Source organism: Gymnoscopelus braueri (genome assembly GCF_963280865.1).
Source record: "Gymnoscopelus braueri genome assembly, chromosome: 5".
Classification (NCBI taxonomy): domain Eukaryota; kingdom Metazoa; phylum Chordata; class Actinopteri; order Myctophiformes; family Myctophidae; genus Gymnoscopelus; species Gymnoscopelus braueri.
This window is the reverse complement of record NC_137606.1, coordinates 19,325,277-19,340,276: the sequence shown is the minus strand read 5'-3', so window position 1 is coordinate 19,340,276 and position 15,000 is coordinate 19,325,277. Positions and strand designations below refer to the sequence as shown.

General features: G+C 46.2%; 1 protein-coding gene across 8 annotated transcripts in view; it reads right to left on the bottom strand.

The window, feature by feature from the left end:
- mecom (MDS1 and EVI1 complex locus) overlaps positions 1 to 15,000 on the bottom strand; it is a 230,739-nt gene that overhangs the window by 152,058 nt on the left and 63,681 nt on the right. For all 8 annotated transcript variants that reach the window (XM_080429014.1, XM_080429017.1, XM_080429016.1 and 5 more), the window contains exon 2: positions 9,380 to 9,747. In XM_080429014.1, coding sequence (XP_080285140.1) covers positions 9,380 to 9,747 — 368 coding nt within the window. The remainder of the gene's footprint in view (positions 1 to 9,379; positions 9,748 to 15,000) is intronic.

Below are 15,000 nucleotides of genomic sequence, written 5' to 3'. Positions count from 1 at the left end.
TGGGGTCTATTTATTTTCTTTTTTTTTCATTGAAATGCCCAAAGGAATAGAAAAGGCATCTCAGTCAAGTTTGGAGGAAATACAAATAAATAAAAGAACACATGGATAAAGAAAATATTAAACACGAAAGGCTAACTGTTTTGTGTTCCTATATAAAATAATCCCATATGTTACCTGCAAACCGATGATTGAATATTTATTGGTGAACATTTTATAGTAAAAAGGAAGGCGATAGGCCTATCCAAATCGTCTGCTGACAGTGAATAGCTAGCCTAGCCTCTGTTTCACAACACATGGTGAATACCTAATTATTATAAGACAAGTAGACCTACTACATGGAAATCCAAAAATATTTAACCAATAAATTGGCCAGATTTGGTTAAAGGGGATATTTGAATGGTTATTTCAACATGCCGTACTCTCAGAGATAATAATCAGCCAACCCCAAAGCATCAATGGGTCAAAGTCAACTAACTTCACTAAGTTATCTAAAACACAAAATGCAACTGGTCAACAGTTGAGTACTCAGTAGGAGAGAGGGGGGCGGAAGTGGGGGACAGAAATAAAACGACAAGGGTCTTTCCACAGTGACAATTTCAATGTCATAATGGCATAATAAACTGATGCTACACCAAACATAGGTACTGTACAGATAGACCTATATTCGAATGAAAATTCACAATTACAGGATTTCAAGAGAATAATGGATAGTCTGTACAATTCAAAGTTCCAATGAGCTGAAAGGTGACTCATTGTGGTACAAGGCGTTCGTATTTTCATTTTTTAACTACTGTGTGCACTGTTAAAGAAAATATAGTAAAACTGACCACCTGCATGTGTGGTGTAACGGACCACCTGATGTTATTGTTATCAGCCTATTGAATACGTGTTATCAGCATGGCTATTGGGATGCACTGTTAATGTAAATATAATATATATATATATAATATATATAATATATATAATATATATATTATAATATATATAATATACTATTATTGACTCACAAGAAAGACAGAGGTCATTCAGAGCTTGGTTTATTCACAACTGCACACCTAGGATGCAGCCCAGACGGGACAATATTATGGCTGAGGTAAAAACAGGTTGCAAAAATGTTACAACACAAAACTTGTATGGGGTCCCAGCTGGCACAACATATTTTCTGATTCATGGCAAAATACATATTAATTTGGGGGTCCTTGAAATGAAAAGGTTTGAGAAGCACTGCTCTAAACATTGACTTGACCTTGCTGAGGCAATCTACTGGGTGATTATTCTAGTCCATAAAGTAGAAAATGCAAATGAGGAGCCGATTCATCTGCAAAATGTATTTGGGCTCAATCAGAGATATTTTTTTTTTGAGGGGATCGACGCTGACCTGTGCCGCTCAGAATCGCGGTGTTGCCGGCCGCCGGTCGGCGTAGGTGTATTCTGGCCATAGTGGCGCCCGAGACCTTTGCCCTTGCTCGGACGCACCCTCTGGAGAGAGCCTCCTTCACCTGGCATTGTGCCTGCCCCCTACACCTTCCTCTGGCACTGCCCCCCTAATGGCCGCCTTTGTCCTTTCTCAATTCACTCTGACTTTGTTCAGTTAGTTAACCTAGCTTCCCCTCCCCGCTGGGAACTCACAGACATACTGAGAGAGGGGAGGAGGGGGTGAGTAAGGGGGAAATAAGGGAATAGGAGAATGGAGGAGGGAGAGGACGTGAAGGAGAGGGAGTTGGGGGGGGGGGGTGAAGAGGAAATCAGAAATTTGTAAAGTTTCTTTTTTTTCCATCTTGACTGTTAGAGCAAAGTAACTTCCAGACAAAGTGTAAAATTCCATTGATGGAGTGGAACTCTCTCTCTCTCTCTCTCTCTCTCTCTCTCTCTCTCTCTCTCTCTCTCTCTCTCTCTTTCTCTCTCTCTCTCCCCACTGCGTAACTCGGCAACACTAAACATGACAGATTAGCCCAACGAAAGGGATTACTAATCAAGTAAGAGGCAGGGAGACGAACCCCCAGCTTGTTTTGTCTTTTTCATTTTCAATGGACAGCATTCCTGCAGAGACAATCAAGCTCCAGTTGCACTGGATGGAGAGCTCATCTCCCCTGACAGAGGCCACGGTGAGACAAACGCGGACACAGACACACACACTGCAGACATCTCTGGGGCCCTTTAATTGGGGGGAGCCAAACACACACTCCACACTCACGAGAAGAAGGAAGCCAGGGGGCTAGAGGAGTCCTGGTGCCTCAGCAGACTAACACACGTACAATGTACTCACCATGGTCAGGGGCCATTCACTCTCAATTCAGTTGAATTCCAATTGTTGAGCAGAAACATAAACTGTGTGTTTGCTGATAGTAGAGCATTACACATTCCTAGTTTGAATATAGGTCTGGTCCACACCAAGCACGATAACTAAATATATTGTTTTAAAATCGTTCAAGTGGATATCAGAGTACTCACCACAACTATAACGACAACATCAATGTGGATGCTCACATCTTACTATTAGTTATCGTGCTTGCTGCGGATTGATGTTAAGACTCACTTAATAGCCTATATTTATTTTGAGTTTCCAATATTTCTGTAGAAAACCCTCTGAATAAAACCTAATAAATGATTATATCATTTATTATATGTATTATTATTGACGTTTGCTCTGCTAAATAAAGTGTAAAGATTGATCTGGACAGAAGATGGGGCAGAGTAGAGCTGATTCAGACCATGTTGATTTTAGTGAAGTGGAGTTGTGCTGTAGTGTTGTGAGGGGCTTGTCTAGGACCAGGGCTGTGTTTGGAAAACGAGGAACTAGTTCTAAAACTGGCCTTGTTTGAGACTGGATCAAGGGCTAACTGACTTTGGAACAGAAACTGGAGCTGGGACACACATTAGTCCAGTAAGCTGATTATCATGGCTGGCCACGTCTCCAACACAATGCAGGGGAACGAGGAGGTGTCCCCGAGGCCCAAGCCACAGCCACGCTGCTCCAGGCTTTATTAGAACAATAGAGCTGTTTCCCATTGCTTCGACACACAGGCAATGATGCAGACTTCGCCCTAGGTTCATCACCGGCCCCCGAACCGAGTCCAACATTGACTATACTCACACGGCGGCCATTTTTCTTTTACGCCATGGTCGGGGTCAGTGCTGGTCCTTGCACAGGGGGACCTCCCCTTACCCTAATACCCTGGACAATTTTCTCCAGATGGAAATCCAGTATGGAACTTATCCTCAGCCGACAGAACCATCCCTATCTCCTGCTTCCCTAGCCATAGACCCAGGACAAGCTCAAACCTTAATCCATGCCCGCACACAGGGCCTGGGCTCATAGCGGCTCAGCTGTCATTATAATATACTATGTGCGCGATAGCAAGGAGAGCATAATTAAATGATATCTCGTATCCACAGCAGTAATTAAATGATATCTTCCTTCCACTTCAGAGACTAGAATAGGACTCATGTACAGGCTTACTTGTCGAGAACATTCTGTCTAGCTTAGCCTCACAATCCCACGTCTTGCTATCCGCTCGCACGCCGAGGCATTTAATGTTTTTTTATTGTTTTCTCTACAATTCATTAAGTGCCAATGAGGCCCTTGAGTATTCTGTGAACTGCTCAGTCATTACTACAAAACTCAGCAGCAGTTTCTCTGGGGAGAACAGGCGTCAGCCCTGCGGATGACGTCAGCACAGCCGTTGTGTTCACACGACAACAATGCGCCGATACCCCCCCCGCATTCACAGTCTCCTATATAGCAAGAAAAAGCAGGACTTTCCCCACTTTGAATTTCTAAAAAAGTCAGTGTGTACATGTTCATGCAAGTGTGTGTAGTTTGTGCGAATAATGTGTGTGTGTCCATTGAGAGGTACGTACGTGAGTGACAGAGAGGTTCATCCCTATATACGCCTGCCTTTCTAAGCGCTGCTGTGGGGAGAGCCATCTCTCCTGACAGTGGATGGGGATGTGGCAGGGGGCCGGGGATTAACGGACCCTTTTTGGGCTCAGCCACTAAGAGTGGCTCTTTCACTGCAGTGACAGAGAGAGGTGACAGGCCCCGTCAGAACTGCCGGAGACAGGGGGGACAGTCAAGTCAGAGACATCTGCATTCATTCAGGACAGCAGCTTATCCCGTGCACAAAAAACACGCCCTCTCGAAACGCCCTCCACACACACACACACACACACACACACACACACACACACACACACACACACACACACACACACACACACACACACACACACACACACACACACACACACAAACTCCCACTCTCACGCTATCACACAGACATGCAAGCGAGTGTGCGCGCACACACACACACACACACACACACTCTTTCTTCTATCTTTTTTTTACCCTTTTTTGTCTCTCTTGCCCTCTCTCTCTTCCTCAGTTTGTCTCTCTTTCTCTTGGTCTCTTTCTACCTTGTCCTGTTCCAACTATTGCCATTGCACATGAGAGCAGCAACACTTGTACTGTGTTAAAACCGGATGCATTTATTTCCTTTATATTGACATTGTTACTGAGTCGATGGTTTCTGTGACCTTTTATGTGCTGAGTAGTTTCTATGACTCTGGGGCCCATAAAACCAATTCAGAACCCATTGTACATTTTCAAAATTGCATACTTAAATGTCAATCTGGAAATAAGACTGACGGCTCCTAAAACATGGAGAGAAAGAGTACAGGATGCTAACAAATAATAATAATAATAATAATAGTAATACAAAAAGAAAAGATTCTTGCACCTGCAACATTTTCAGCTGACAAAAGTGTCAATGAGGGACCTCCCCCCACGGGCCCCTCGGAGCCCCGGGCCGGACAGCCCTCCACCGCTCTCCTCCTCATCTCCTTCACCCATCCCTCCATCCTCTCAGGACCAGCAGCCTCTCAGGCAGTCCAAGAGACAGGCAGAGCCAGGGACGTCCCGGCCCCAACCACCTAATCCTCCTCTCCCATTCACTGGCACTGTTAATCTCCTCCCCTGCCCTCTCCTACTCCTCCACCTCTAACCATCTCCACCTCTACCTCCGCCTCTCACTCGAGAGGTGCACAAAAGCTCTGAGGACCCCCCCCCCCCTCATCCCCCCACTGGCCCGCCCCGCCCATTGCTCCTACAACGGGGGGACACCACCCGGCTTTCTAAACCTGGCTCTAAGAAGCCAGGATCCATAATCCCACGGGGCAGTGCGTATGGGTGAGCCTGCGGGCTCATTTAGTCCAGGATAACTCTCTCTGGGACTCTCACTCTCTTCTGTCTCATTGTTGTGGTTGCTGGCGAGAAGAGGACAGACACAAGCAGAGCTTGAATTTCAATGTGCCCAGCGATTCAGACAGAAAGAGTGAGACAGAGAGAGACTGCACAATATGGACTGACGGGGGCATCCGGGTGTTAAGAGGAGTTTCTATAAGCGAGCCAAAACAAAAACAAGGAGGACATGACAATGATGGTGAGCAGGGCGGCTCATTATTATCATATCACATATGAACTCAAATTATGACAAATGATCAATTTGAGTAGTTATTAGTATCTATATTTTGCAACTTATTTTCAAAGGAACTAAAATAAATGCTGGACTTTCCCAAAGTTAATTTAGCCACGAAGAACAGAAATACAAAGCAAATTTGTTTATTTATCCATGCTACCCAAATGGACCCTTACAGGTCTATTTGGACCCTGTCAGAGTTAAATGAACACCAATGACTTTTACCGTGTACATGAACAGTTTGTAGAGTTAAGTGGATTGCAGAACTGAGGTAGAGTTCATTGTAAACTGTTCATCTCTCCTATATAGTCTCTCTCTCGACGACCTCTAGTCCTGCTGCCCCTGTCAGCTTTATGCCCCCCCCCCCTCCCCCCCAGCCTTTCTTTGACAAATGCTAAGGGTCGTAAGGTCAACTCACTTATTTAGAGAATGTATTCAAAATGTATGTTTTAATCATATGAAATTGTATTTTTTTCATTTTTCCCCACATTTGTATAATATGGTTAAGTTTATGTACATGTAAATCAATAAAAGGCTAATCATTCATACATTCTCCATAGTCGCAATTTGCATCTGAATTGATTGGATTTAAAAGGAACTGACCCCAATGATTTGCTCAAAGTCGACCAGGGGAAAGTGGTACAGGCAATAATAGGACATTCTGTGACATTCTGTGCCTTTTCACATATTCTAGAGTGAGCTCTAGAGTAAAGGGCAGGTAAAAGGCCATACAGTCTGTACATGGCAAGTAATTCGGTCATTCTTACTTTCTTTCTTTCTTTGCTAACTTCACATGATGAAGAAATACATCAATACCACATACTGTACACACACACACACACACACACACACACACACACACACACACACACACACACACACACACAAACACACACACACACACACACACACACACACACACACACACACACGCTAATGGCAGAGTCAGCTCCCGTCCTGCGCTGCGGTGGGCTGCACGTCCCGGCCGGCCCTGACAGACCCTCTGCAGCCTCTCTCCCTTTTTATTTACCGAACCTATCTTTCCCATAAGTCACCATTCCTGTATTCATAAAACATCATGGAGGCCATAACTCACCCTTCCCCTTTATGAATAAAGCCCCGAATTTATGTTGATGGCGTCGAGGAGCGGTGGCCTCCCTGGTGACAAACTTCCCCCAGTCTGTCACCAGCGGGCCGGGTGCTGCACAGTGGCCCTCCATCAACCCGCTCCAGCAGATGGGCGCACCACTTTATCGCTCCCCGGCCGGTGACATCACCTCGCACGCGCCGCGCAAGAATTGATGATGAAAGCACACATATCTATCTTAACTCACATTTACCAAATCAATTTTATTTTTACAGACCCTCCACCAGCTTATTGGCATATTGACGCTTTACGGGCGGGGGAGGGGGCCTGGGGTAGGGGGGGGTGGCGGCTCGAGGGATGGGGGGGGGGGGGGGTGCGCTGCGAGGGAAGCAAGGGATGGGTGGCAGACGGGATAGGGCGGCCGTGAGGTGGGGAGGGGGGGAGGGGGAGTGGGGTATCGGGGAGGGCTTAATGGCGTTTACCATATTTAATGCCGGGGGATGTCATCACTGAATATCCGTTCTGAATAATGTGGCATTTCATCATAAATTCTTTACAACTTATTTACTTAATGGAAAGAGTTATAGCCCGCTGTCAGGCAGGTAATTAAACATTGTGATACAGTGCTGCCTCTCCGGGATCCCATCTTTCCCCCTCCATCTCTCTCTCTCTCTCTCTCTCTCTCTCTCTCTCTCTCTCTCTCTGTCTCTCTCTCCCGCTCAACCCCTCCACATACTCCCGGCTCTTCAGCTTTTTAAATACATATTATTCAAGCTCCCCATAAATTACCACCGGATTAAAATTCATGAAACCTTTTTTTTCCCCTTTATTTCCTTCCCTGGGAAAAAAAAAGAAAAGAAAAAGAAAACCCTGAGAGCTTGTTCAAGCGGCCGTAAATCTCTCTGGGAGGGACAGGGACTTTTTCAATCATATTAAAACCCAATGTTAGCAAAACGTGGGGAAGAGAAAAAAAGGAAAAACTAGAAAGATTTTTATTTCGCTGTTAGAGGAATTGATGTGCTGAGTCTCACAGAGCGGTAGATAATGAAGGAGAATTTGTTTCCAGGAGGAAGGGGAGTCCAGAGTAAAATAAGAAAAAGAATAAAAAAACAGGGAGTGAATTATTTATTTGAGTCTGGTCCGAGCCCAAACCACCGAGTCAGAACCGAGCGCTCTATGATGCGAGCCCAACAGCACGACCAGCGCCAAATCCAAAACTATTTATATGAGCCGACGTTATGCTGATATTCTACCAACACATTCTGAGTCAGAAAGCATAAAAATGAGCTTAAGGGTTTGGGGGGGGGGGGGACGCTGGTAAGAAGGGGGGATTGCTGCTCACGCTCTGACGGCATGGTGTGCCATCATTAATAAGCTTGGTTCTCTTTTTACAAAAGGTACAAAGGTCCTATAAGTGGGTTTGCGGACTCACAGCCCTCACATCCAAATTAGAGATGATCTGTTTAGGGAGACTCAATCAGGCTGATACGCTACCCCCCCCCCCCCCCCCCTCGCCCACCTCTCTCCTGCTCAGTAAAACCAAACAGGCCTGACAATGACTGAGACCACACCTAACCTTTGACCTTGTCCTGTGACCCTGCCTTCGATTTTGTGCGTCGGCTGACCAATATGTGATTGGCCAATGGCCGCAGTGGGTCTCTAACTGGGATGAAGGCAGGATTTATAGCTTTTCATTTTAATTGAGTTAAGAGCAAGGACCCTCGGCTCCCCGAGCTGACATGACATCACTGGGCAACAAACAGCAGCGGCAACACTGTGGCTAAATCTGAACATGACGACATGGGTGGAAATAGAGAGAGAGAGAGGAGCGACCAGAAAGATGTGGACTGACCACAGAGGAGCCCCCGTACCCCGTCCCCCATCAGAGTAAGCTTTTGTGTTCCAACTTCACAGTGTTTTCAATGAATTTTATCACTTTAACTAAAGGTTTAGTACCCACAAAACCAATTCAAAGTCAATGTGGGAATGGAGGGAAAAAAGAAATCCCTGAAAATATGACTTTGTGTAAAGTTCACATGGAACGGAGCAGTGTGCTCTTGCTATATGAGGCCAAGTCAGACTCATTCTCAAATTTCCACGCAGACATTCTCGTAAGCGCCTCTGTATGACGTCACAATGTTTTTCTTCAAGGGGTTTAAACCTTTTATGTTTCGATATTTTAGAGCAGTGGTTCTCAACCAGTGGTCCGGGGACCACCAGTGGTCCTTGTGGGGGTTCCAGGTGTCCCCAGCTAAATGAGGGAGAGTTGGTAACCAAATGGACCCTTATAGATCTTTAAAGGAGGAGTTCACCCAAAAAATTACTTATTTTCTATCAATTGCACACCCCATGAAGCCTTGAATCCATGGATTTATTTTTGTTTTTGTGGCATTCCTAAGCCAATAATTTGATTCCCGTCTCCTACCGGCTAATGTATCCGGTAGGAGACACAAAGTAGATTATTTGTGTCTCCTACCGGATACACACCCGGTCATCAAATTATTGGCTTAGGAATGCCACAAAAATAAAAATAAATCCATGAATTCAAGGCTTACGGGTCATTTGGTTTCATTTTACGCTCTCAAGAGTTACATTATTGACCAACATCAATACAGCGTGGAATTGTGGACAAAATCATATCCAATGATAACAAAATATTCGAAGTCTTGGGTCTGAGAGGCAAAATCTCATCAAATGGTGGTTCCGTGGCTCAAATGCCGAATAAATAATGGTCCTTGATATGAAAAGGGTTGAAACCCACAGTTTTAGAGGACGGGCGTATTCATTTTTTCTTTTGTTCTTTTCGGGTTCCTACCTGCCAGCCTTGAGTCGGGTCTCGGAGACAGGGCTTCTGCTCCCCCACGTACGGTCCGAAGCGCTCGCCGACGTCCACTCGCCTCTGGGACCAGACGCCCAGGCCGGCTCCCGGAACGCCCGACTCTCGCAGCTCAAAGTCCGGAGGAACGGGCAGGGTGTCCTCCTCCTGGGGGGGAACGTAGGACAAGGCCGGGTGGAGGTAGGGCGAGGGGTGAGGAGGCTGGGGCGAGGCCTCCTCGTCGGCGGAGAGGGGCGGGGACGGAGGGTCCTCTGCCAGGGCCGAGGATGGCGCGGGGTCTCCGTCAGACGCACACATGTCATCCAAGAGGTCAGCGGGGTAGAGGGTAAACTCATCATCGCCATCACCTGGGGGAGAGAGAGAGAGAGAGAGAGAGAGAGAGAGAGAGAGAGAGAGTCTATTTGAGAGTGGTGGCCTTGGATCTTCACAAATGCCTTAACCACATGGATCCTCCTATAGTGGCCCTGTTCCCGGGCAAGACATTTGGCAAAGATGACCGATCTACAAACTCACAACACGTCGCAACACAACGCTTTTATGAGCGTGTAGATTGGCTATTTTTGGCAAAAAGATTTGGTGCAGAGGCAAAAAAAGGAGCGGCCCTTCTATAGACCCCTGGGGGACCCTGGTCAACTAAGTATATATATATGGTTGAAGTATTTAATGATTATGTTGGACCACACCACTGGTACCTTAAGTATGGTGCTCCAGGGGGTTTAACCACATTAACCCTGGCGTCCCAATTTTGGGCACATTTTCAATAATAATCCTACCATAAAATGAACAAAACTCTGTCAGTCCATCTGTCCTCGTCCATTTTTCTGAGCTGGTAGATCGGCTATTTTAAATATTTATTGTACGCCGACAAGTGCATATAGGGCTTAAGTGGTTAAATTAAAGGACTCACCCTACTATTTATTTTGCACATTGTGAGAATGTATGGTTATTCTGTAATGCTTCATACCTGAACCTAGATTTCAATCTGCCTAATGTTAAATTCCCTCCTACATTGTAGACACACATGACATATGGCAGTATATCATACAGAACAACACAAATCTACCCTCATGGGCCCTCTGACCTGGAGCGTATATATTTAGGGGCTCTTGATGTGAGATCCCTGGACTATATATAATCTGTCATTTGAATAAACAGGTATTCAATTTAAAAAAATAAATCAATAATCCTGTCATTCAATGAAAACCCATAATAACGTCAGTAGATCCAGAGCTCACAATTACCATCTGGAAAGCTGAAACATGCCAATAATGGTCAGACATTTTAGGGGGAAAAAAACTGAATGTACAGATTGGTCACACTTTATCTCTTGAGCTACTTTGTGTTTTATCTTTATGACAGATATGTACAAATATATGTTCATCTACTGTATATATGCATTTTTGTAAATAAAAACACATCAATCAATCAATCAATCAATCAATCAATCAATCAATCAATCAATCAACCAACCAACCAGCCAACTAACCAATCGATCAATCAAAGTGTTCTCATCACTTAGCCTATATACTGTATACACGAACAGCACAGGAACCCAAGCTACAGTTGAATATGTTAATATCAAACCTAAATGTAGTAATTCATGTATGAAACCTATTTAACCACATTAAGTAGGTGAGAATTCTCAAAAATATCATTTTTGCGACGCGCTGGTGTCACACAGAAAAAACCTACAAGCTCACAATGAATCGCATGGTGACACACTGTGAGCTCGCCGATCAGCCGATTGTCATTGGGCGACGGTGTCATGTATTTAACCCATTCAGTCTGGGAACGCGTCTCTGTCATTTTAGATTTCTTTGGCTATTCAAAAATAGCAGATATACAAGCTCATAGCGTGGCACCGAGTGCCGCGCTATGAGGTTGTAGATCTGCTATTTTTGAACAACCGTGCAAATCTTTAAATACATATATTTTTAAGCGATCATTTGTAACTCAAATCTTTGCTTCTGGGGGTCCCTGGAGCAAAATATTTTACAAATGTTCGCTTTAAAAATATATATATTTAAAGATTTGCACAAATGTTCAAAAATAGCAGATCTACGCTATGAGCTTGTATATCTGCTATTTTTGAATAGCCAAAGTAATCTAAAAGGACAGAGATGCGTTCCCGGATCGAATGGGTTAATAGCAAATCACTGCAGAAGAGAAAAGGGAGAATGTGTGCGGAGATAGAAAGTTTCCCTCAGACCGCAGCGTCCTTGGTTTGTTTGCGTTTCAGGCGGGTGGGCATGCTGGGCTGGGCTGCGAGGGTCCACTCAGCATTGTGCTGTTCCAAGTGCTTTATATTTCCCTTTCCTGAGCTCCATCACCACTGTGCGGTGTGAAAACAGAGGGAAGCCCCGCTCAACGGGGTTAATTGTGAATACAGCAAGAGACAACACCCGCGCGCGACCTTTGAACCCACGGTCGCGTCTCTTCAGAGGAGGACATGCGCGCGGCTGGCGGGAAAGTGGCCAGAAAATGCATTTGCTGACACCGATGCCCTTGAGCAAGGCTCTGAACCGCGAAAGTGCTCCAGGGGCGCGCTGCGCTGCGGGCAACCTTAGTGCTCTGACACATCTATGATGAGATGCATGTGTGTGTCTAGGAATGTAGAGAGATTTCTGTCTCTCTGAATGAACTAGCAATGAAGTAAGTCTTTGCCAATGTTGGCATACAGTGACAGGCAGAGATATAGGCAAAATACGGCCTATATCTCTGTGAGACCCTGCAGGGGTCCCTGAGGGTGAGACCCTGCAGGGTGCCATGAGGGGGTTCCAAATGGACCCGTACAGGTCTGTAACTCTGAGAGTGCACGAAATGGAACCAAACAGGCCATTTGTACACTCGGAATTATGGGGGTCTTTGAAATTAAAACTTTGAGAGAACAACTGAGCTAGACAGTTAGCCAGGTACCCATCCATCCAGACAGTGAGACAAACAGACAGGAAATCATCCACAGGAAGCAGCCGCTCCCCCAGCGTGCGTCTGTGGCAGGCTGTGGCTAACACAGGCTGACAGGTTGGGGGGAGTGGGGGGGGACCCACTAATGAGGCTCCACTGCCCATCCCTGGACCACAGAACATTCCTGAAGGGCTGACTGTGTGACACTGCAACCGCTGCGCTGTCAGCCACGACGGACCCTTTGATCCGACAGAGGGACGCACAGACGTGCTGAGAAAGACACACAGACGCAGAGACACATGCACACAGGCAAACACACATACTGTACTGTACGCACGTGCATACATACACATGAATACCCACACTGTAAGTGTATGGGCATATACGTGATCATCAGTTTAGTCAAAGTACAAAGATATGGATAGAGGTCTTTATATATAAATCCCATGCTACATGGCACAGACATGTGTTTATGCATAATGCAATGCCCTAAAAGGTTACAAATGAAAAGGCACACGTCAAAATAAATTCACGAATAGATACGGTACGATACGAGTCACTGAATCAATGCGATTCGATGAACAATGATACAATTCGATACAAGAAGTAGAACGGCGATATTCACCTGTATCGATATACTGTATCGTCCCAGCCTAGTGCATGTACACATTTATAATCAGGGTGCACATGTGCATACAGTACATGCAAGCACTTGCTGATCCCTTCATATTCTTTCTTTTATTTTTATTTTTTTGAGTGGCCAAATTTTTTTTGCCCCTTTTTCGAGGGACAGCGAGTGCATTTTCCGGCAACGGCAGCTGCCGCGGAGCTGCCGGCGGCGCCAGCTTTGGGAGTGTGCTGCGTTTGTGTAACGCAGTCCCCACCAATATTATTTACGATTCTGTGCCTATCGGTACATAACTCGGACGGCGCTTAGTCGACTAGCAGACCATCGGCCGGTCGTCGCGGGCACTCGCGCCTGGAGGCGCTCGGGCGCGACTCCTTGGCCTCAAGGTCTGCTGAGTCGGCGCGCCTCCGTCATGGTCCAAAACTATACTTTATCGGCGGAAAAAATAAGTTGACTGCCGCTCCTCCACCGGCAGTTCCGCGGCAGTTCCGCTGCTCCGCCGGCAGCTGCCGCTCCACCGCCGGCAGTCACTGCCGGCAGCTGCCGCTCCTCCACCGGCAGTTCCGCGGCAGTTCCGCTGCCGCAAAATGCACTCGCTCCTTCTGCCTTTTTCTCCCCAATCTAGTCATTATGCCAATGAATTCCTCCCACACACATTTTTGTGTTGTCACTGCTGTCGTATCCTACTGACTCACCTGCCAGAGAGGAGCCCCCACCGGGAGGACGTAGGGCCTTCGTCCTACTCCTCCCTCCCAACACTCCCTGCTGACAGGTGCCGCCTGCAGCTCGTAGGAATACATGCAGTGACAAATATCTCCCTCCCTCCCCTGAACACGGGTCAATTGTGTTTGCATAGACGCCCGACAAAGCCGGATGCACCGCGGTGGGGGATTCGAACCCACAACCTCTGTGGTGGTGGGCAGGGACTTTGCCACTGCACCACCGGAGCGCCGAATCCCTTCACATTCACCCAACAGCCAACACTCCAAGTTGGCTGCAGCGCTCGGCAACAAACTGACCAATCAGATCAACTACCGAACTGGCCAAAAATAATGCGGACTCGCAGTGAAGTTGTACTTAGACCCTAAAAGTGGAAACATTATCTGAAAAAAAGAAAGAAATAACATATGCCAAGCAGTACACATGTTTTTAAGTCCCTACAATCTGTTCGACCACAACACTTCCCAGGTCTAAACATAGCGTCTGACTATTGGGAATGAAAACTGTCGACTATGTCGGGTCCACGTGCTATTTTCCTCTGTCAGTTTTAAAAATCATAATTCCTGTCAAAATGTATTTGCTGTGCACAACAAAAGGCATGCATGAATGGATTGTGCTGAATCAGCCTTCTGTTATAAACATCTAGCTGTACAGAATGTGTGTGCGTATGCGTGTGTGCACGTGTGTGTGTGTGTGTGTGTGTGTGTGTGTGTGTGTGTGTGTGTGTGTGTGTGTGTGTGTGTGTGTGTGTGTGTGTGTGTGTGTGTGTGTATGTGTGTGTGTGCGCGCGCTTCAGGAGCATGCTTGTGTGTCTCAGTATAAGCATGTCTAGAACTAAAGTATTCCTGCTCCAAGTCGTTCCAGCAATACCAGATCACGGAGCCTGTGTGACCATTGTGTTTGACACACGCACTGTGTGGGCCCAGGGAAAAAACTTTTTAAAAGGCACTGCTGAGCAGGGCCGGGCATGAAACCCAATGTAAGTCTTGGAGTCAAAGTTAAGGCTGATTTATACTTACTTACGCGCCGGTGTCGCGCAACGAATAGAGCAGATCTACAAGCTCACAAACGGGTCAGACTGTGACACGCTGTGAGCCTATAGATCGGCTATTCCCGGAGCGCAACCGAGTATAACTCCGGCTTAATGATTTTCAATGGGAGGACTGTGTAACGTGGTTATAGTCCTGGATGTGAGGTTTGCCATATGGTGGAGGGGGCGAGAGCTTTTAAAGGTAACTGTATCCCTCCGTTGCTGTTTCTCCACTGACATTTCTCCTCACGCTGGTCTCCAAGTTTATATTTGATTTAGACCAGAAATTCCCCCAGTCCGGCCGATTCAACAAGGGAA